The sequence below is a fragment of the Solanum pennellii genome, chromosome 6, assembly GCF_001406875.1.
Source record: "Solanum pennellii chromosome 6, SPENNV200".
Classification (NCBI taxonomy): Eukaryota; Viridiplantae; Streptophyta; class Magnoliopsida; order Solanales; family Solanaceae; genus Solanum; species Solanum pennellii.
This window is the reverse complement of record NC_028642.1, coordinates 46,891,608-46,913,298: the sequence shown is the minus strand read 5'-3', so window position 1 is coordinate 46,913,298 and position 21,691 is coordinate 46,891,608. Positions and strand designations below refer to the sequence as shown.

Sequence of the window (21,691 nt, the reverse complement as noted above, 5' to 3'; positions counted from 1 at the left end):
TATAGAAAGTGAAGTTGAGAAAATATATAGGTATTCATTGATATCTTACGTATGTATTTTATTTTGCTTATTTTCAATATTATTTTGCATATTAAATAGTTTATATTTAGATTTGATTTCGTATTCATCTTACTGTATATCATAAAGTTTGTATTTAGATTTGATTTTTTATTCGTCTGAATGTATACCATAAAATTTTGTATTTATATTTTGATTTCGTATTCATTCTCAACAATAAATAGTCAAAATACAGTTTATTTATGTATTCATCCTATAATATTCAAAATACTTTCAAGTACTTTTGTGATATAACTCAATACCTAAATATTAATGTGAATTCTACTAAATTTGAAATATAAAAACAAATCATAAAAAAAGATCGACAAAAATTATTTTAAATACTAAAAATCTGAAATACATAAATATTTGATGAGTATGTTAACAAACTCACATAAAAATTAAAAAAAAATAACGGAAAATCCTCAATACATACAATCCGGAAATTTAACATAATGTGTGATTTTGAAAACAAATTCTCGCAAAATAAATTATGAATTCAAAAATACCTTTATCAATTGAGAGATTTCTTGATTAATTAATAGATCTGAACAAATTGTTACGAACTTGAATAATTAGTTCTGTTGGGAAAGACAAGGCACTAACAAAAATGCCTGACAGGATAACAGCGGAAGAATACCCAAGTCTATACTTTCCCTTTTCGCTTTGAACCAAGAAAAGACAAACAACCACAAGCAATATGATAGTAAGGCAGCAAGTAATTCAACCAAACAAATATAACAAGGCAATAATAAACAAATCACACAAGACACCAAGATTTACGTGGAAAACCCTTCGATGTGAAGAGTAAAAAATCACGGGACCAAAAGCTCCACTATAATCACCAAGAGTTACAATATTGTTCTCCAAAATTGGCCACAAAACAAGTGCCAAACAACGAGCAACAACAAAATAAGATTGCACCAAATCTAGAGAATTAAAGGAGCAAAATCACCAATTTCGCAGCTACTGTTCACGACAGCAAAACTGAAGCTGCAGGCCACCAAATCCAACTCTGTCAGTTCCTAATCAAAGATTGAGATGAATATAATATGCTGTCCAAAAATCAGCTCAATCGGACAAGAAACGAAGCGGGAATCGCAATTTGAAGTTGGCTGTTAGGGCTGAATTTTTGACTGCGAAAATCTGCTCTCTTTCTCTCTTTTTGGCTGCTGAAAAACTCTCTGTGTGTCTGAAAATAAGACCTAAATAGGCTTATATTTGCCTCATAAGAATGGGCCTATGGGCAAAAATGGGTTGGTCCAAATTGGACTTTTATTTATCCACATAGGAAGGGAAAAAGGCCCATAACCCAACAATTCTCCCCCTCACGACTATGTGGAGGAGACCGCCATCCCGGCGACCATGCAACAATCTTCAAACTTCCCTCTTGGCAAAGCTTTAGTCATCATATCGGAACCATTGTCATTTGTATGAATCTTTTCAAGCTCAAGCAACTTAGAATCCAACACATCTCGAATCCAATGGTATCTCACATCAATGTGTTTAGACCGACCATGGAACGTAGAATTCTTGCCAAGATGTATAGCACTTTGACTGTCACAATAAAGCACATACCTCTCTTGAGCACAACCAAGTTCCCCCAAGAATCTCTTCATCCAAAGCAATTCTTTACAAGCTTCAACGACAGCAATAAGCTCAGCTTCTGTAGTAGATAGAGCAACACATTTTTGCAACCTAGATTGCCAAGACACAGCTCCCCCTGCAAAAGTAACCAAGTACCCTGAAGTAGACTTGCGAGTATCAACATCACCAGCCATGTCTGAATCAGTATAACCACAAAGAATAGGCTTCCCTGTACCAAAACACAAACTCAGACTAGAAGTGCCACAGAGATATCTCATAACCCACTTCACAGCATTCCAATGTTCTCTTCCCGGATTAGAAAGAAAACGGCTAACAACTCCAACAGCGTGAGCAATATCCGGTCTTGTACAAACCATCGCATACATCAAACTACCAACAGCTGAAGCATAAGGAACTTTCTTCATATCTTCCTTCTCATCATCACTAGAAGGACACTGTTTCGTGCTCAATTTGAAGTGCATAGCTAAAGGTGTACTGACAACCTTAGCTTTGTCCATGCTGAATCTGCGAAGTACTTTCTGAATGTACTTCTCTTGTGATAATACCAATTTCTTGGCCTTTCTATCACGGACAATCTGCATGCCAAGAATCTGCCTTGCTGGTCCTAAGTCTTTCATAGCAAAAGACTTACTCAACTCTTGCTTCAACTTCTGAATCCTGCAAGTATTATGACCAACAACAAGCATGTCATCAACATAAAGCAACACAATAATAAAGTCACCATCAGAGAACTTTTGCACAAAAACACAATGGTCTGAAGAAGTCTTCTTGAAGCCCTGCTGACTCATAAAAGAACCAAACTTCCTGTACCACTGCCTGGGAGCTTGTTTCAAACCATACAAGCTCTTCTTCAATTTGCAAACATAATTCTCTTTACCCTTGACTTCAAAACCTTCCGGTTGCTCCATATAAATTTCTTCATCTAAGTCACCATGGAGGAAAGCAGTTTTAACATCCATTTGCTCAACCTCTAAATCTAGACTTGCAGCCAAGCCTAGAACCACACGAATGGATGACATCTTCACAACTGGAGAGAATATCTCATCAAAATCAACTCCCCTTTTCTGATTAAATCCCTTGACAACTAATCTAGCTTTGTACCGTGGAACTGGATTACCATCTTCATGTTTCACCCGAAAAACCCACCTGTTTTTCAAAGCTTTTCTGTCTTTAGGTAACTTAACCAAATCAAAGGTATGATTATCATGCAAGGATTTAATCTCATCTTCCATAGCATCAAACCACCTTTCTTTTTCTTCACTTTCCATGGCCTCATCAAGACTCTCAGGTTCTCCCCCGTCAGTCAAGAGTACATACTCATTGGGAGAATAACGAGATGAAGGAATTCTCTCTCTACTAGATCGTCTGAGAGAACTCTCTGGAGCATCTATAATTGGTTGTTGGACAACCACATCATCTTGCACTGGAGCATCAACAACATCATGCCGGTCATTCTGAACATGATCACCATCTTCATTATCAACTTGATTTTCATCATTATGAAGATTTTCTTCCGGTGCAATAGTCAAAGGAACTGGATCAACATCAACTAAGCTCTCACTACTCTGAAAATCAGCCTTGTCAGCTTTGTCAAAATCTTCAATTGTTTGGTCTTCAAAGAACACAACATCACGGCTTCTAACAAGTTTCTTCTCAACAGGATCATAGAAACGATAGCCAAATTCATCTTGACCATAACCAATGAAGATACACTGCCTAGTTTTAACATCCAACTTTGACCTTTCATCCTTAGGAACATGTACAAAGGCTTTACACCCAAAGACTCTAAGATGATCATAAGAAACATTCTTACCAGTCCAAACTCTGTCAGGGACATCACCATCTAAAGCAACAGCAGGAGATAAATTGATAACATAAGCAGCAGTATTAAGTGCTTCTGCCCAAAAGGAATCTGACAGCTTAGCATCTGAAAGCATACATCTAACCCTCTCAACTAGAGTTCTGTTCATCCTCTCTGCTAAACCATTTAACTGAGGAGTCTTTGGAGGAGTTTTCTGATGCCTAATACCCTGCTCTCTGCAATATCTATCAAAAGGACCAATATACTCACCACCATTATCTGAGCGGATGCATTTCAATGTCTTCCCTGTTTGTCTTTCAACCAAGGCCTGAAAACTCTTGAACACATCAAGTACTTGATCCTTGGACTTCAAAGGAAATACCCAGAGTTTGCGAGAATGATCATCAATAAAAGTCACAAAGTAAAGTGCACCACCATGAGATCTTACCTTAAAAGGACCACACAAATCAGAATGTACCAACTCCAGCAAATCAAGCTTTCTTGAAGGCGGATGACTCTGAAAAGAAACTCTTTTCTGTTTACCGGCTAAGCAATGAACACATTTCTTCAACTTTGCTTGTTTCACTCCAGAAAGCAAATTTTTCTTAGCCAAACTATCAATCCCCTTCTCGCTCATATGACTCAGCCTTCTATGCCATAACTCTGATGAAGTATCATTCTCCACCAAATTTACTGAGTCTCTGGACATGGAGCCCTGAAATACATACAAGTTAGACAACTTGTCACCACGGGCCACAACCATCAAACCTCTAGTAAGCTTCCACTGGCCAACACCAAGTGTATTAACATAACCCTCATCATCAAGATATCCCACAGAAATCAAATTCAAGCGAACATCTGGAGCATGCTTGACATTATTGAGAACTAGTTTGGAACCATTGTTACTTTCCAAACAAACTGTCCCAATGCCAATAACTTCAACTTCATGATTATTGCCCATTTTCAACGTTCCAAAATTACCTGGAGTATAAGAAGAAAATAATTCCTTCTTTGGCGTGACATGAGAAGTAGCACCAGAATCCACAAACCAGCTAGACTCATCACGAACAAGATTAATGGCATTTGCATCACAAGAAACAAGAAGATCATCATTAGCAACAACAGCAACACGATTTTCATTATCGCCTTCTCTCTTTTGTTGTCTCATATCTCTCTTGTGCTTGTAACAATATTTCATGATATGCCCATTCTTGTGGCAATAGTCACATGTAATATTCTTGTATTTAGACTTTGACTTGCTTCTACTTTTACCTCTATCATTCTGACCTCTGGACTTGTTTCTCCCCCTATCTTCAGTAACCAAAACATCGGAGTGTGAAGCTGAAGAAGATGAGGCTTGAGATCTTCTTCTCATTTCTTCATTCAAGACACCACTCTTAGTATATTCCATGGTTACAACACCACTGGGAGCAGAATTAGTCAAAGAAACTCGAAGAGTTTCCCAAGAGTCTGGCAGAGTATTAAGAAGCCAAAGTCCCTGTATCTCATCATCAAACTTTACACCCATTCCGGACAGCTGGTCAAGAACACCCTGAAAATCATTAATATGATCAGAAATAGGAGTGCCCTCTTTATACCTGATATTCATTAATTGTTTCAATAGGAACAACTTGTTGTTGCCAGTCTTCGAAGCATAAAGTGTCTCGAGCTTGTCCCACAAACTTTTGGCATGTGTCTCATTCACAATATGATTTCTAACATTATCTTCAACCCATTGTCTAATATAGCCACAAACCTGCAGATGCTCAAATTCTCATTCTTCATCATTCAAAGACTGAGGCTTATTAGAAGCAAACACAGGTAAATGCATCTTCTTGACAAATAGAAGATCTTTCATCTTGCCTTTCCAAATATGATAGTTACTACCATTTAAACACACCATTTTGCTCATATTTGCCTCCATCATTCAAAACGACAATCAACAATAACCAATGCTCTGATACCACTTTGTTGGGAAAGACAAGGCACTAACAAAGAATGCCTGACAGGATAACAGCGGAAGAATACCCAAGTCTATACTTTCCCTTTTCGATTTGAACCAAGAGAAGACAAACAACCACAAGCAATATGATAGTAAGGCAGCAAGTAATTCAACCAAACAAATATAACAAGGCAATAATAAACCAATCACACAAGACACCAAGATTTACGTGGAAAACCCTTCGATGTGAAGAGTAAAAAACCACGGGACCAAAAGCTCCACTATAATCACCAAGAGTTACAATATTGTTCTCCAAAATTGGCCACAAAACAAGTGCCAAACAACGAGCAACAACAAAATAAGATTGCACCAAATCTAGAGAATTAAAGGAGCAAAATCACCAATTTCGCAGCTACTGTTCACGACAGCAAAACTGAAGCTGCAGGCCACCAAATCCAACTCTGTCAGTTCCTAATCAAAGATTGAGATGAATATAATATGCTGTCCAAAAATCAGCTCAATCGGACAAGAAACGAAGCGGGAATCGCAATTTGAAGTTGGTTTTTAGGGCTGAATTTTTGACTGCGAAAATCTGCTCTCTTTCTCTCTTTTTGGCTGCTGAAAAACTCTCTGTGTGTCTGAAAATAAGACCTAAATAGGCTTATATTTGCCTCATAAGAATGGGCCTATGGGCAAAAATGGGTTGGTCCAAATTGAGCTTTTATTTATCCACATAGGAAGGGAAAAAGACCCATAACCCAACAAGTTCTTCTTCGACAATGACAGAATAATGGTGAAATTTTGATGAAAATAAAAAAAAAGTGAATGATGGGATGAAGAAAACTGAAAAATTGATGAAAGAGAAAAGCGAAAGATGAAAAATAAATTTAATAATACTAAAGCATAGGAAGAATTGTAAATGAGTAATGGATGTAGAATTTGATTTTAAGTTGGACTGTTTTAAGAAACAATATTTGAATAAAAATTATTTTCTAAAATATTAACATTTTAATATTTTCAATAATTATTTTAAAATATAAATATTTCTACTAATTAAGTTAAAAATTGTTGCTAGATTGTCAATTTTTCCTTTGTTTGGGAATACGAAACTAATTTTCAGAAGTAGCCTACTTTTGCACACTATTTTTGGAAAATAGCCGAATTTTCAGTACTAGTACAAAAAATAGCCGTTTCGAAACTCGGATTCCCAAGGGCTAATACTTTTATTGGTTACTTATTGTTTAAAAAAAAATCGTTTATTTTTGTCCAAAAAATAATTCGTTATTTTCTCAAACATTGAATACTTATTTTATAAATTATTTTTCAAGACCTAATTATATATTCATTTTTGAATTGAGATACTTATTAATAAAATAATAATTGACATAGTGATTTTACTATTTTACCCCTATTTATGAAAATGGTGAATTAAAAATTTAAGTTTTTGAAAAAATCATACCTTTTTCAAAGTAATTGATTGAGGGTATAACAGCTAAATTTTTTTTGTACTTTCTTAATTTATCAAACTGAATAAGTAATTAAAAACAACTATAAAAGAAAAAAATAGACAAATAATTAGGAACGAAGAGAATACCTATATAAATAATTATTTTCTAGTGTGTCAAAGTCTAATAGTGAGAAGTTAATATAAATCATTAAAGATGTTGGGACAAAAATAAAAAAACATATTTGAATTTCAATTTTTTCTAGCATAAGAGCCATCAAACTCTTTGTAATTTTGAATTTCACATATATTTTCTACTCTCTCCGTCTCATATTATTTGATCATTTTTTAAAAAATAGTTATCTCATATTAGTTGTTCACTATAATTATTTCTTTTTGAAAGAGTTCCTATTTTTTTGTAAAATTTCTAAGAAGATTTTAAAGGGTGAATAAGTAAAATTATTATTTTATTTATGATTTCATAAGCCAACAAAAAGAAAAATAATCAACTTTTATTATGCGATAGGGAGAGCAATTTTTCCAGTTGAAAATTCCTGACATTCAAAAATGGTTACTGAAATTTTTTCCTGAAGAAGAAAAGAAGTTCATATATCAAAAGCATGCAAAAATCAAGCAATATTTCAAAATCCTTGCATAAAACAGGCTATACAGAAGTCATTATTGTACTTCATTAGTATACATATTATCAAGTAATACTTAAAACATAAAACATTATATCCAACTTTGATCAGTATTTTATTCTACCAAAATGTTATTATGGGAAACGGTTCAACATGATGATTTATAGTACAATAGTAATATTTTGGGGTCTTTCTCTATATCCACTAAAATTCTCTAAAATATTTTTGTTCTCTCCAGAAAGCATCATGGCGGCGTTATAACTCATATCAAGATAAGAAAATTGAACTTAACTCAACCTCAAAAGTTTAGCTTGGAGTATTGCCTAAATTTATGTAAACAAACCAGAAAATCACCGAGGTAGGACTCTAGCTTACTCTAACACCCCCTCACGCCCAGGTCCAACTAAGTGTATACCAAGAGTCCAAGTAGGGACGAATTTGTCGATACTATGTTACTGACCAAGGTATTCTAGGAGAATTACAATGATTGAAATATAAGAGAGGCTGACAAATAAAATAGATATCTAAATCCCTAGAAATCAACTACGAATATTATATACAAGGAAACGTACAACTTTATGATTCTCTAACAACAAGAGGCCAAAGTTTTACAGAGAAGAATATGTTGTATATGCACTAACAAAACTATACATAGACTTCGTTATTTTCACTCTCAACATCACTGAGACTCTGAGATTACCAAACTAACAACTCTTTATCTCTTCTTCTCAAGAAGAGGCTCTCCGAGACTCCCTTGCGTCCTCCTTGATATGGAAGTGTCCTCGCCCGACTTCTTCAGGTTTTGTCCTTCCTTGCTTTGCACTCCCTGTGGAGTCCAATTAGAAACATCACTGATTTGTTCTCTAGCAGCTTTTAGTGAACGATGAAACAGAAAACTCAATTCACTAATACAGCAAAAACATAGAACTCTCCTCTCCCATCACTATTTTAGCACAATCACAATATAATGATCTAATCATCTATGCACTTGAAATCACAAAGTATACCGTTAACTATCAGATGATGCCACACAACGGATATATTTTCTTGCAACTATGTGTATAGAAATTATTGTGTTGACATTTTCAAAAATATTTCTATAATATATCAATGAATATAGTATAAAATGTGTGCACTTACGGTTCCCTTTTGGGCTGTTAACCTCCGGATTGATGGAGCTTGTGCCACTGATGAAGCTGCTGCTGCTGCCGCAGCCACACGTATCCTGTTAGATTTTGGAAAAAGTTACAACCTGCTCTTCAACAATAGTTACTATATTGAGTAGGTGAAATTAAGTTGTCCAGCTCTCACCCACCTCTTATGTACATCAACATACTCATCAGTCTCGTCTACTATTTCCTCCTGCACCAATGATGGTAATTTACATCTGTTACAGTCAGATGTGTAAAAGAGGTACAAGAAACTAGAAGAACCCCAAAGATCACCTGTAAAAGTTCTTCAAAAAAATCTTCCAAAGTAATAATACCTATTACTTCAGCATCCTCAATATCATCTGACCACTCAGGAACTCCATTTGTCACTGCATCAGCAGATGTTGGAGGTGTTACTGCTGGTACTGTAGTCTTCTCGATGTCAACAGCGACACACTCCGTCTTTTCACCCTTTGCCGTCAAATGACGGGTAACTACATGAGGATTTCCACCAGCAACTGTGCTATCATCAGATTCCTCTTCATCAAGTACCAAGGGAGGTTTATTGTTTTTCCCTTTAAGCTTCACTACTGCAGCCATATGACTGCTACCCTTCTGGAACTCGTTTAGTATATCATATAGTGGCATATCAGCTGGAACTCTACAAAGAATTCAAGGAAAACAAGGTTTAGAACTTACTAATCAACACATGCATAGAAAAAATGAAATAGAGTATTAAAAAGTTAATACCGTGGAATTCTGCGGATAGAAACAGCACTAACTGGTGTCTCAGTTTCTGGACGTACGGTAAGAAGACTTTTTACCTAAAATGATATTGAATCTATCAATTTCAACGGAATATCAAAATTACAAGTGTTCTGGAGGTGAGATCCAAAACTCACCAGTAGAAGTCCAATAATATTCTTTGGACTACCTGAGTAGACTGGAACTCGGCTATGACCCCGAGCAATAATTTTACCCATTGCCTCCCTATGGGGCACAGAAAATCAGTTAGTCAACAACTGTAATTCATCTGGAGGATATTTCTAAGGTTAATATCCAAGAAATAGAGCTTCTTTCAGTTTACATGCATGGTCCATAAAGAATTTGAGAAGCAAAAACAAAATTAGAGCTTATTATACCAAGCAATTATTCATGTATAATGAGGTAAGCCTTGCCAGGAATCTCACAAATAATAAATGACGGCACAAATATTTATACTGTATAAGTTCTGTAAGGACTAAGGATCTACCAAGAAGGTAGTACACCATATAGCTCATTTGAAAGAGTTCTTTTCTTTCTTTTCTTTTTCCTCTTTTTTGTTGGGAAAGAGAATAAATAATGGTGGTTGTAGCCCATAGGTCACACCTAAGGTTCAATTGGCAAGAGCAAGCCTTTAATTCAAATACCATGCAGCCCCATCCAAAGGAACAGGAAAGTTACGGAAAACATGAAGGAAAAGTTCCTCGTTAAATATGGTTCAAAACATATTAACCATAATATCACATGCCTGTGTGCTGTGACCATTCAATTTGAAGATTCAAACATGATTATGTTACTGTTCAAAAATTTCATTGCAAGACTCCGACGGAGTAGTTCTGTCAGCTGAAATATTTTTTACCTTCAGCTATAGAACTAATAAAAATCTTTCTACAAGAAATTAACTATCAGCTGAACTTTGGCAACCTAGAAAAAAAAATAACATAACTTTTTTATTGATAAGTCAAAGTTAGTAATTATCAATCACTAGATCAACATAAGTTGCAGTCATGTTGGAAAAGAGAAAAAACAGTTAAACACTAGTTAGTCCAACACTGTAAGTTAAGCAAAGATGGCGTGCAGATATTTGATAACAGAATATCATGCCTTGGAACTAATGACTTCAGGATCAGAGAAGCTTTGAAGGACTTGAAGAACAGAAAACTGGGTTTGAATAGTACAAAAGCTTGGAAGAATAATGGTACCACACTCACCAGTCCAGCTTTGAATTGACATCCAAAGAAAACGTTGACTCAATGGGTGTCATGGCCTCCTCAGCAGTCTATCAACATCCCAAAAGCCAAACAAAAGAGAGCACAGTCATCACTCTAACATCACAAGTTTATCAAATTCAAAAAATAGGAGAAAAGAGTCAATTAGGTAGTTCTTATCGAGTCAACTTATCCCACAAAAGAAAGGGCCAAGAGTAAGTACAATAGATAGGTCTGCCTTGAACCAAGAATTTCAGGATATTGATAAGTCAGGCAAAAAATTCTAAATGACAAAAAAAACTTATCTTCTCATGATCTGGTCAATTTTCACATCTACAAGGAATTCAACTAGTAACAACGAATGTTTAAAAACCTAAGAGTTATTAATTGATAAACCTGGGGTCTGGAGAAGCATGGCTATGATAAGACTGCTTCAGTGTCCATACCTTCTCAGTTAAATCTAATGCTCCACTTATGATTGTTGTTTCATCATGTGTAAGTTCACCTCCCTTTCCAGCCTGCAGAACTTTCCCATTAAAAGAAGCTAAAGGAATTAGAAGTAACAAACTACTAGCTCTACAGTCATATCAGTACTGAAAATTAAGGATACAACACTGACCTCTTGACTATGGATAGAAACAAGAGCTTTTAACTGAGCTCGTCTAAATAGTACTTCATGATGTCCTAATACGCAGTCTAGCATCTGAAATGCAGACCATCACAACACAATTTTTTAAGAGCTTAAAAGAACTTCACCATTAGTCAAGAGATGCACAACAACGAGAAGAACAGAGCTTCTTTGGTTACATATTTATTGATAAACAGATTTCAATTGTTATCAGCTAAGAGTATTCAAACGCTTCAACAAGAATTCAGAATACAAGATGCTTAAATAATGGCACTCCTTTAAGTGAACAATGCATATGTTTAGCATCATTATTGACTTAGCTATCTTTATTTTTGGTACTTAGCATAGACGTCCTGCTTTGTCTTTGATTACTTCAAAACTGCAATGATTACCTTCCCTATGGGAAACGCAATTGGGTAGCATATGACCATCAGAACACGAACAAGCGAAACAAAATTTGCACCCACCGCAAGTCCATACCTGGTGCATATTGCTTGAGGAATAACCTGCAAAACCAAAATAGGAGGAAGATAATATCATCACACAAGGTCTTAAATGTGGAGATCTTAATTGAATCGAAGTCAAGTGGTCCAATTTACCTCTCCAAATGCCAAGACAAAAGTCACCGATAGTATAACGGCCACATATTGATTGAACATTTTGTCCAGGTATAAGGGTAAGGCCTCCATTGGAGCAGCATTACATAGAAGTAAGGTCACCAGAAGCTGGTGTTGCTTCTGAACAACCGGAAGTATTACAGCTGAAAACATGAACATTCAATTAAAAGTAGAAGTTATGCTTTGCTACAGATCAAAAGAAACACCCAAACTCAAAGCTATTTCTACATAAGATTCCAGTAACTAATTCATACAAACTGAGAGAAAGTGCAAACCTGCTTGCTTTTTCTCAGCGGGTGTTCCACTTTGCTGAAGGATCTCAAGCTCGACGAGTCCCAAAGACATGAGACCCAATGTTAATCCGGACATAATTCCGGCGAAAAGTACCAAAAAACATGAGAATCCGGCATAGATGAACCATGTTACTGTGCCAAATGCTACTTCTGCTTCAATTGAATTATTGAGATCTCTCATTGCCATTCGAACTACTGCCACTGCATTCATCAAATTCTGCATCATTGTTGTTTTTTTGCTACTGATTCTTCTTGTTCAAACTAGAACCTTCTCTTTTTTTTTCTTTTTTTTCTACCTATCCAAGTTCCAATTTATATCTCGTACTGAAATGTTATATAAAAAATTGAAAATAATTAAACATTACATTAAAATTGCATTCAAAATTTGAAAAATGTCACCTATATAATGAAACAGAGAAACAAAGACGGTGGAACTTGGACGACGGTCCCTTTCAGTTTCTATCGGAAAACACTATGATCACCCAAAAAATAATCCTATACTCCCTTCGTTTTTAGTATTATTATCATTCATTTTTATTTGTTATCCATTTTTTAAACTCAAACTATAAAAATTTTAACTAATATTTTATAGTGCATCTTTTTATTATATCGATATAAATATCTAAATTTTTATTTAAAAAATTAATTTAATTTTAAAAATAAATCAAAGTAATTTTTTAGAAAACACAATATGACAAATAAAAGTGAATGAAGGTAGTAATTTTTTTTACCTTACCCTTTCTTAGCAATTTTTTTAGTTTCAATTTTTATATAACATGTTTAAAATTATAAGATTAAATGATATTATGATAAATTTGACATATTTTTAATTTAAAATAATAAGATTAAAAAATATATACTCTCTCCGTCCCATACTTTTCTCTCTCCTCATAATTGTATTAGAATACTATCTTAAAAATTAAGTGAGACCAATATGGGTAAAAGATGAATTGTACCTTTAAATATTTACATATAAGAAAATGTGACATTCTTTTTTAGAAAAAAAAAAAAAGGGAAGTATTTACTTTTTGCAATTTCATACAAAATTAAAATAAATCAAACAAATTAAAATACAGTGAATAATTATTTTAAGGATGGTACAAACAAGATAACCCTGACACTGACTCATACACCTCAGTTATCACGAGGAGAAAACAAAGGTAAAAAAAAGGGTGTGCAAGAGGTGGCCTTGATCCATTTATCAAATCCTACTGATTGTTAAAACATAAGTAGCAAGCAGCAACATAGCAGTTTACATATGGAGTTGGCAGCATTAATAAAAAATAGCAACATAGCAAAATACCAACTAGCCTTTTCTCTTATTTGTGTGTTAAAACTTGGCAGAGCTTATAAATTGTCAAAAGATACAGAAGTTATAGGGTATACATATGCACAGCACAAACTAAAGTCTACATAGCAAGCATAGCCTAGTTCAGCTATAGCATCGAATAGCTCCTTTTGATTGTCAACAAGGTTTGCTTGAGCGCTGCTGAATCATGGATTCATCCATGCCTGATAGGCTGAGTATCCTTAGTTCATGTCCATTGTCTGCTAATGCGAGCCAGAAGCTAGATCAGGGTTCACTAGAACTTGTAAGGCATTGACTTGACGTTTGGCTTGCAAGATCCAGGCTTTGCCATCTGAACCTGTATAAATCTGCCATCTAAGAACTTGACAGCAAAGATATTATCAGATGTGGATGTAGCGGTAGATCCAAACCAGGAGATGTACGTATAGAAATGCTACCTTTCCATTCATCTCTTCGATAGCAGATTGTGCAGATTCATTATCGGGAAACCAGATATATGCAAACCCCAAAGATTCCTTACTTTTCTTATCAGTTAAGATCTTGACTGCAATACATGGAGGGGAAAAAGTACGACTTTAGCAGAAATGATGCAAACTCCAATGGTTGCTGAGTTTCTTTATTGATTATTATTTGATTGCAACACAGGGAGGAAAGAAAACATTGGAGCTTCTTAACACGAATAACTATCAACAAGTGATCTTATCACATGGTATGATTTTTGTCAAGAAAAAGGCAAAGACAAATGTACATAGAAACTTCGTGATAAAGAATGTGCACCTCGGTTGACATTTCCAAATTGTGAAAAGACCACCTTCAATCTTCCCTCGGGTGTTGACTTTGCTAGTCCTGCATCAATCAAATTCTGGAATGTAATACCCAAACAAGGAGGAGAATCATCGTCTAAGGCTTGGAAAATCACAAAGCATTATCAAAAAGTTCCTGATCCATTTGCTGTTGACTGCTCGAACCAAGCTTTAAGCTAAAAGAGAAGACTAATAAACCACATAATTAATACATCAGCATAGTATCTATCTCATTTACTTCCAATCAAAGAGAAATTGGAGGTTCAGACTTGAGATTATAAAATAATATAACAACCTTCCCCAAACATAATGATCTCTTCAATCCCCTTTTATTTGCATAAAGCCTGTGTGCAGCTCAACAAACATCCTTTTATAAAACTCCATTGCTATACAAATCCACCAAAAATTAAGGGGGTTCGTGGTATGACAGAAAATATTTTCCGAACATTTTCAAGAAGAAAATTTGGGTCACTATCCAACAGTCTAAAATTTAGAAACTATTTCAAACAGATTATCAGGGGAAAACATAAGCAAGAAAGTTGTTTTTTCCCTTTTAGTAATTTTTTGGTGTTCGGCCAGAAAAATGGCGTTCTCTGAAAAATATTTTCCTTCATACTAAAAATACCCCTAAATATATATCTTCATAGTCTCATAGACATTCTAAAGACATGCCTGACCAAGTCTTCTCTCCTTTTACGAGCTGCCATTCATCGGCTCCAAAAACAACTGAAGGGTGTATTTCACATGCCATGTACCATCGTACAGAATTGGAAATGATAGCACTGACTATACAAAATAATCAAGCATTCATTCACTATATCCACAATTACATAGTGTTTTCACCTCTTCAAAAACTGATTACAACACACATACATACAAAGTAAAGAGTAGATAAAAAGAATTTCCCGCCTACTGGAAAGTTTAAGGTTGAAGGGTGTGTTCAGAACAGATAAGTACAATTTTCCTATGTTCGTTGGTCAAATTTTCTGTAGAAAAATTAAGTAAGTTAGAAATGAGAAAAAATGATTTTTCAATGAATGCATATAAACAAGTTCCACGAGCGGCATTTCTCGGACAATAAAACATTTTCCTTCCCATCGAACACACCTAAGTTTTCCTTATATTATTACTTTTTAACTTGAAGTATGTGATCATCACATCTAAAAGCTTTAAGTTATTAGAGAGAGCACATTATTTAATGATATTTTCAACACGCCTCTTCGGGTGGATTCGATCTCATGACCTCTATACGCTCTATACCAAGTTGAAGTTAGAGAGAACATACTATTATTATTTAATGATAATTTTCAGCATTTAACCATTGTTTCTGCAATCAGACATGGAGTAATATATTTTTAATCATCCCCTCATTGCACAAAGTTATAGAAATCGAACATAAAATCGATTGTAGGGAATATCTCACTGTACCTTTGAGGAATATAATTGTAGTAGAATTATCATCATCATTTTGTTGCTCAACTGATGAATCCGAGCACTTGGGGAAGTGAGATTTCTTCTGAGACAGGTCAGTTAAATAACTCTGCTTAAAACTAAAAATTGGTAGAGATAAAAATTGGGGTTTGAAAGCCGAGACATGTCGAACTGCAGATGATGTAAACGATGGAGAAGGTGAAATTGAGGAATTATTACAGAGTGAGCAAAACAGAGCCATTGCAAAACCCTAAATTAAATTTGGGGGTTCCGAAGGAAGAGGCAAACACAGTGGTAAAAGGGCTGATCCGAATGAATATGGGTGGGTCAAAAACAAGTCTCATTCATATTTAACATTTAACACTAATAAAAAAAAGAATTTTTCATTCGAAAATATGCTATGCCAGGTAAGAATAAGATTTACGTGTATATTATATACTATTATTTTTTAACATGTAAAATATTTTTTAATATATAAATATATTTCTTTATAATATTTTCAAATTTTGAATTCCTTTTCTATCACCTAACAAAGAACCATTCGAATACTATGCCAATAAAACTTAATTTCATCCTTTTGTAAAAATTTTTTTTTAGCTTGGTGTTCTATAAGACATGTTAAAGAATTATCGATCTTTAATGTTTTCAAAGATGGCTTCGTAAAAATAATTATAACTTGAGTATATGACTTTTGAGTACGGATTTAATTTTCTTCTTAAATTTTTATTTAATTTATTGATATTTTGTGTTTTTTTCTAAAATTCGTATTATTTTTATTTTTCACTTTACACCACAGTTTAGTTAGGTGTTTCTTTACAAAATATATTAAATCAATAATAATTAGATGTTTATTTGCGATACAAATATTAAATATGAATAAGTGTTTTTGTTGATAAAAATCTTTTGATCGTGTAATTTTTCTAATTCGAGTTTAACTCCTTCCTTCAATTTTTCAATCGTCTCTTTTTTATAAGAGCTACATTTTTTATGAAAGTATTGTCTTGTAAAATGTGTTTTGTTGAAAAAAATATATTGTAATTGTTTCTCAAAAATATAACTACATCTATCGGTAGAATGAATTGAACTTATTTTTGAATAGTCTTAATAGCATTATCTTGAAATGGCTTACTGGCCAATTATAGGAAATATTCAAACACTAATTTTGAATGGCAATCAAAACAATTCTTCGTAGCTTTATATTAGAAAACTTATTAAATGCTTATATTAAGTAAAATATCTTAAAAAATAATGTCTTCGAATATGTTTCAAACCGTAAAGAATAATATCTTACATCATGATAAAGTATTATTCTTAAAAAGGCCAAAGTCATCTTTGGCCTCTTAAAGCTGTCCTCATTATTCATTTAGACACTTCAATTTAACCTTTTACATATTGAACACTTTTACTTATATAAAATTTTTCCTATTAGACACATTTTGATAATCAACAAAAAATGTCAAGTGTGTGTGATGCAAATTGACCCAAATTAACCCGAATTTAAAAAAACACATTTTCTTGTTTGATTTTACTTTGTTTTGCTATCTGCTGTGGACTAATTTAATTCTCCTAATTTACTTAAATATCTGTCCCTATCCACAAAGAAAATACATTGGTGTTTAGGTGTTATCAATAAAAAGGATTAGAAGTTCCAATATCTTGATTCACTTTGAGGAAGGGATAGTAATGTGCTGAAAGGAGAGTCGCAGGAACAACGATGGAAAATTTGGGAGAAAAAGAGATTATCTAATCAAAGAAAGAATGGGTAAAGGAAATTTGAGAATAATCGGGTTATTTTAAATGGGATCGGGTCATTGGATTAAAATAAGAAAATAGTTTTTTTCTTTTAAAACTCTGGTCAATTTGAGTCAATTTTGGGAATTTTCGTTAAATAGGGGTAAATTGGGTGATATTAATAACGAGAGGGGTAAAATTAACTTTATTTTAACGGCGATGATATAATCAAACAATAAACCAAAATTGAGGGATATTTTAGACCTTTTTTCCTAAATATTTTATAAATATTCTTTTTCAACCGATTATACTAACCAATTTATTTAATCTTTTTTTTTTTTTGAAGTATCTGCATGGTCATGGTACGTAGTATCTGAGTTTTCAACAATTTTACCTATGTGGGACATGTTTTAATTGTTGTACAAAAGCATGTGAAGTATTAATATTTAGTAAAGTGACAAAGAGATGAATCACGGGAAGCTTGGTTCAAATTTTGTACTTTTGTATAGTATAATTTGTAGTTTATGAAAATTACCAATGAGTGTCGGAATTGGAACGGATATAATTATCTTATATTTTAAAATTAAAGATTTGGGTTTGAGCCCTAGAAATTAACGGTGGCTCCACCTTTCCCTACCCGGCCTCGAGGCAAGCCCCCCACTCCCTCGAGGCGCTTGCCCCGAGGCGAGGCCCAACAAACCCGGCCTCGAGCCGTTGTTGCTTAATGGCAACAGGCTAAATCAAAAGCAGGAAGAAAGCAAATGACACATAAATGCATGATGTGTCAAGAATTTGGAAAAAATTTACCTCCCATATTTACTGAACGCAGATCATGTGAACTGGTCTTTGTCATCCGATCATCAAACAAGGCATCTGTACAACACAATCTCAAACTGAAAACATGCACAAAACGAAAATAATATAATTTTATAACTCAATCCGTTCACAAATATTTTAAATCACAATCTTGTGTCATTTGGTTACAAACTTCAACAATAACAATCTAATATCAATGAAAGAAGCTAATAAATAAATATAATTAATCAACAATTATCTTCCCCAGGGCGAAGGCCTAAGTTTGCTATATTTAGGCTAATACTAGGCAAACTAAACAAGTAAAATTATTACCAATCAAACTTGAGACTTAAATAATAAATCTTTTATGATTCCTCAAGAGGCAGACTGTTAGACAACTTATATGGAACGGAAGAGGGAATAACAAATTTTTAAGGGTGTCCCAAATATTTGGTAGGGGTCAATGTGCATGTTCATGGTTCAATTCAAAATCACAAATAACAGTGAAAACCTTATATAAGTAGTACCCAATGAAATAATCAAAGTGCGCAAAAGCAATCCAGACACTATCGTCATTACCAAACGACAAACAAAAAAAGAATATTACAAATGAACATAAAAGGAAACAAAGCAGGTCAAACACATCCAACCTAATTGCAACCAATTAACCATGGACTCTATAGGCCGGACGTCTTCCTTTCTACCGTTTTACTACTAAAGTCGATCAGTTAAGCTCATACTAAACACTACAGAAGGAAAATAAGGATAAAGGGTCCATTTGGGCAGAAGTGAAATACACTCACAAGAAATATAACAAATTTCTCAAGTAGTAACCCTTGTGAATATAATGTGATTCCATTTGTACAGATTAGCTCTCCTTTACACTGTTAATTGAGAATCAGGGAGCGGACTTAATTCAGAAATGAATCAGGGCAATCTAGAGGGGATAAATAAACCAACTATACAAAAACATGAGACAATTCTACATACTTGTGATCTAAATTCAGAGTAATTGTAATAATGAGCTATGCAAAATCTTAATTTCTCATATTTAGAAAGCCTTTGGTACTACTCTATACATCTAAAGATATAGTTAATGAGCAATAAAATAGTCTTTAGCTACCTTATATCACTAAATCTGTATACAATCTCAAAGAAGGGAATGAATTAGGGCTACGAATTTGGGGGAAATAAGATAGAGGGCAAATTTGCAGTTCGAGATACGAATTTCTTTTTAAGGATAAACAATGTAGCAGAGATTATCAACAAATTGGAATGGATCGATGAAAATACCCAGATTATCAACATCTGGAGCTCGTAGAGTTGACGGCATCTCTGGAAGAAGACGATCAACGTCACCGAGAAGAAGAGATGAAACCGTCCCCGTGTATGTTTCTCTGTTGAACTTTGAATTGTTAAAATTTGAAATGTTGTATGCAAACGCTATATATGGGTATTCTTGCAGCCGTTGGGATATTATGACGTTGGAGTAAATTTTTTTTTTCTTTTGCATTCATTTATATAAAATGTATAAAGGAAATTCTTTTACAATAAGTATAAACAAATATTGATTTAATAAGTATAACAAAACATCAACATTTAATAAATGGTTAAATGTGTTTGATTTTTTTTAGTAATTATATATTTTGTTTGATTTTTTTTAGTAATTTATATATTTAGTACGTGATTTCTATTTATTGAGTTTAAAAGATCAATTCAGAAAATAAATTATTTAATTACTTCTAATAATATAATATAATATAACTAAAAGTGATATATGCAGCTCCAAGACAAGGCCCCTGTCCGATGCCCCCCCAAGGCGAGGCCTCCACCCCCACCCCTAAATCCCGCCAACCTCGAGGTGGGCCCCCTCACCCCTTGCCCCGGCCTCGAGGCCTCCAGCCCTGAAGCAAGCCCCCCCCCCTCGACCTCTATACCCTTCTAAGGAGACTTGTTAGATTATTAATAACAAAAGACACATCAACTATATATTTTATATTTTAATTCGAGTTATCAAATCATTATAAATTTCAAATTTATTTAAAATTGAGTTGAGGTTTACATTTTACAAAGGATTCTAATTAATGAATATATAGATATCCTCGAAAGAGTCATTCTGGTTTAAGTTCATTTACTCCCTGTATGCACTGTCGAGTATGTCAAAGAGAATAGCTTTTATGTCTTTTGTCAATGACATGAACTGATATCTTTGTCATGTCAAATAAAATAATGGCCAAGGAATCTATTCCAACCCGAGGTGTCCTGCCCCGAGGCGAGCCCCCCATGCGACCTCGATGCGTCCTGCCCGGAGTCTAGGCCAAATCTATATATATATATAAATCTGAATCTTGATCCGCTGATGTGGCGCCCTCCAATGGCCAGCATTTGCCAATATCTATTTTTATCTTTTTCTGATTTATTTTTTATTTTTATCTCAAAACAAATACATAAATGAGTAAAAACATCACACTAAATACTATAACTAATTACTTGCTCAGTTATAGCCCAAAAAATGCAGTCCAACCCATTTACAACTCAGCCCACTAACATCACATTAATTACCCAAATTAAATAGATTTTAAATCAATTTTTTTTAAAAATTACTCACTCCTCAAATTTGAAATTGTTATAAAGAATTATTTGTTGAATTGCTATCTTTAGACTTTATGGCAACATTTATTGTTATTTCAATTTAAAAACACATTATGATTTTGTTAAAATATTTATTACTTATTCAATCCATAAAAGTTATAGTTATATATAATATAAAATTATTTCTTTCATCTCCTTTATTCGTTTTTATATTTATTCTTTTCCTCTTTTATTTATTTTTACAATTTCATATTTATAACTTATACCTATTAAAGTTCTACTTTTAATACTATCATTAACTCTTTTAATATTAAATTTTCATATTCATAACCCCCAAGTATTTAATTACAATATTTAAGACACTTTATGATATATTCTCAAATTTTACCTTTATAAATTCATAATATTTTGTACCATGGATCCCAACTCAAAATTATTCATTTTATTTCAATGTTAATCTTTATATTATTATGGGAATGGGGAATCCCATCTTATTATTATAGGATCATATATTCATATTCAACATAAGTTGATGAAGAAGACTCTTTGATAAGAGTTTCAAAAATATGCACTAATTCTGTATTTCTATTTTGATGTATTCTCTTGTGATCAATGTGTGTTCTCTCCATGTAAATTAAGATTTTCTTAACTTTCATTGTTAATCTTTATATTATTATCGGATCGAATTTATGTTGTGGCATAACTTGATAAAAAAGGTTTTTGAATGTTAATTAGTTTGTCAAAAGGGATGTTGGATAAGAGTAACAAAAATTGTGCATTGATTATGCATTATTACTTTCATGTGTTTTCTTATGATTAAGGTCCTAAGGAAAATGTGTGTTGTTTGTTCTCTCCATGTAAATCAAGATTTTTTTTTA

General features: G+C 33.7%; 2 protein-coding genes across 4 annotated transcripts; both read right to left on the bottom strand.

Annotated features, from left to right (window-relative positions):
- Positions 1–7,995: 7,995 nt before the first annotated feature.
- LOC107021549 (DUF21 domain-containing protein At4g14240-like) lies at positions 7,996–12,641 on the bottom strand. 2 transcript variants are annotated; one of them, XM_015222233.2, is made up of 12 exons: positions 12,135–12,641; positions 11,842–12,002; positions 11,635–11,748; positions 11,234–11,317; positions 11,061–11,132; positions 10,618–10,685; positions 9,547–9,634; positions 9,395–9,468; positions 8,939–9,305; positions 8,809–8,855; positions 8,634–8,718; positions 7,996–8,319 (listed from the first exon to the last, which is right to left on the bottom strand). In XM_015222233.2, exons 1-12 carry the CDS (start codon positions 12,376–12,378, stop codon positions 8,209–8,211), a joined length of 1,515 nt encoding a protein of 504 aa, XP_015077719.1. In that variant the 5' UTR covers positions 12,379–12,641; the 3' UTR covers positions 7,996–8,208. The 2 variants fall into 2 exon arrangements, 1 of the variants encoding a protein (XP_015077719.1); XR_003578773.1 differs by having other exon boundaries at positions 8,270–8,319; positions 8,980–9,305.
- Positions 12,642–13,327: 686 nt separating this feature from the next.
- On the bottom strand, positions 13,328–16,022 carry LOC107021558 (RNA-binding motif protein, Y chromosome, family 1 member A1-like). Of its 2 annotated transcripts, none has more exons than XM_015222246.2 (4): positions 15,693–16,022; positions 14,239–14,307; positions 13,899–14,005; positions 13,328–13,815 (listed from the first exon to the last, which is right to left on the bottom strand). In XM_015222246.2, exons 1-4 carry the CDS (start codon positions 15,934–15,936, stop codon positions 13,726–13,728), a joined length of 510 nt encoding a protein of 169 aa, XP_015077732.1. In that variant the 5' UTR covers positions 15,937–16,022; the 3' UTR covers positions 13,328–13,725. The 2 variants fall into 2 exon arrangements, with proteins under 2 accessions (XP_015077732.1, XP_015077733.1); XM_015222247.2 differs by having other exon boundaries at positions 13,328–13,822; positions 15,693–16,019.
- Positions 16,023–21,691: the final 5,669 nt, after the last annotated feature.

Bases quoted from the DNA above. Each gene is read 5' to 3' on its own strand.
- LOC107021549 (XM_015222233.2), bottom strand. From the start codon at position 12,378: ATGATGCAGAATTTGATGAATGCAGTGGCAGTAGTTCGAATGGCAATG. The intron at 9,306-9,394 runs GTATTAACTTTT...AATTCTTTGTAG, and splicing joins TCTATCCGCAGAATTCCACG to AGTTCCAGCTGATATGCCAC. The intron at 8,320-8,633 runs GTAAGTGCACAC...TGGACTCCACAG, and splicing joins TAACAGCCCAAAAGGGAACC to GGAGTGCAAAGCAAGGAAGG.
- LOC107021558 (XM_015222246.2), bottom strand. From the start codon at position 15,936: ATGGCTCTGTTTTGCTCACTCTGTAATAATTCCTCAATTTCACCTTCT. The intron at 14,006-14,238 runs GTGCACATTCTT...CATGTATTGCAG, and splicing joins ATTTGGAAATGTCAACCGAG to TCAAGATCTTAACTGATAAG. The intron at 13,816-13,898 runs GTAGCATTTCTA...TCAAGTTCTTAG, and splicing joins TCGAAGAGATGAATGGAAAG to ATGGCAGATTTATACAGGTT.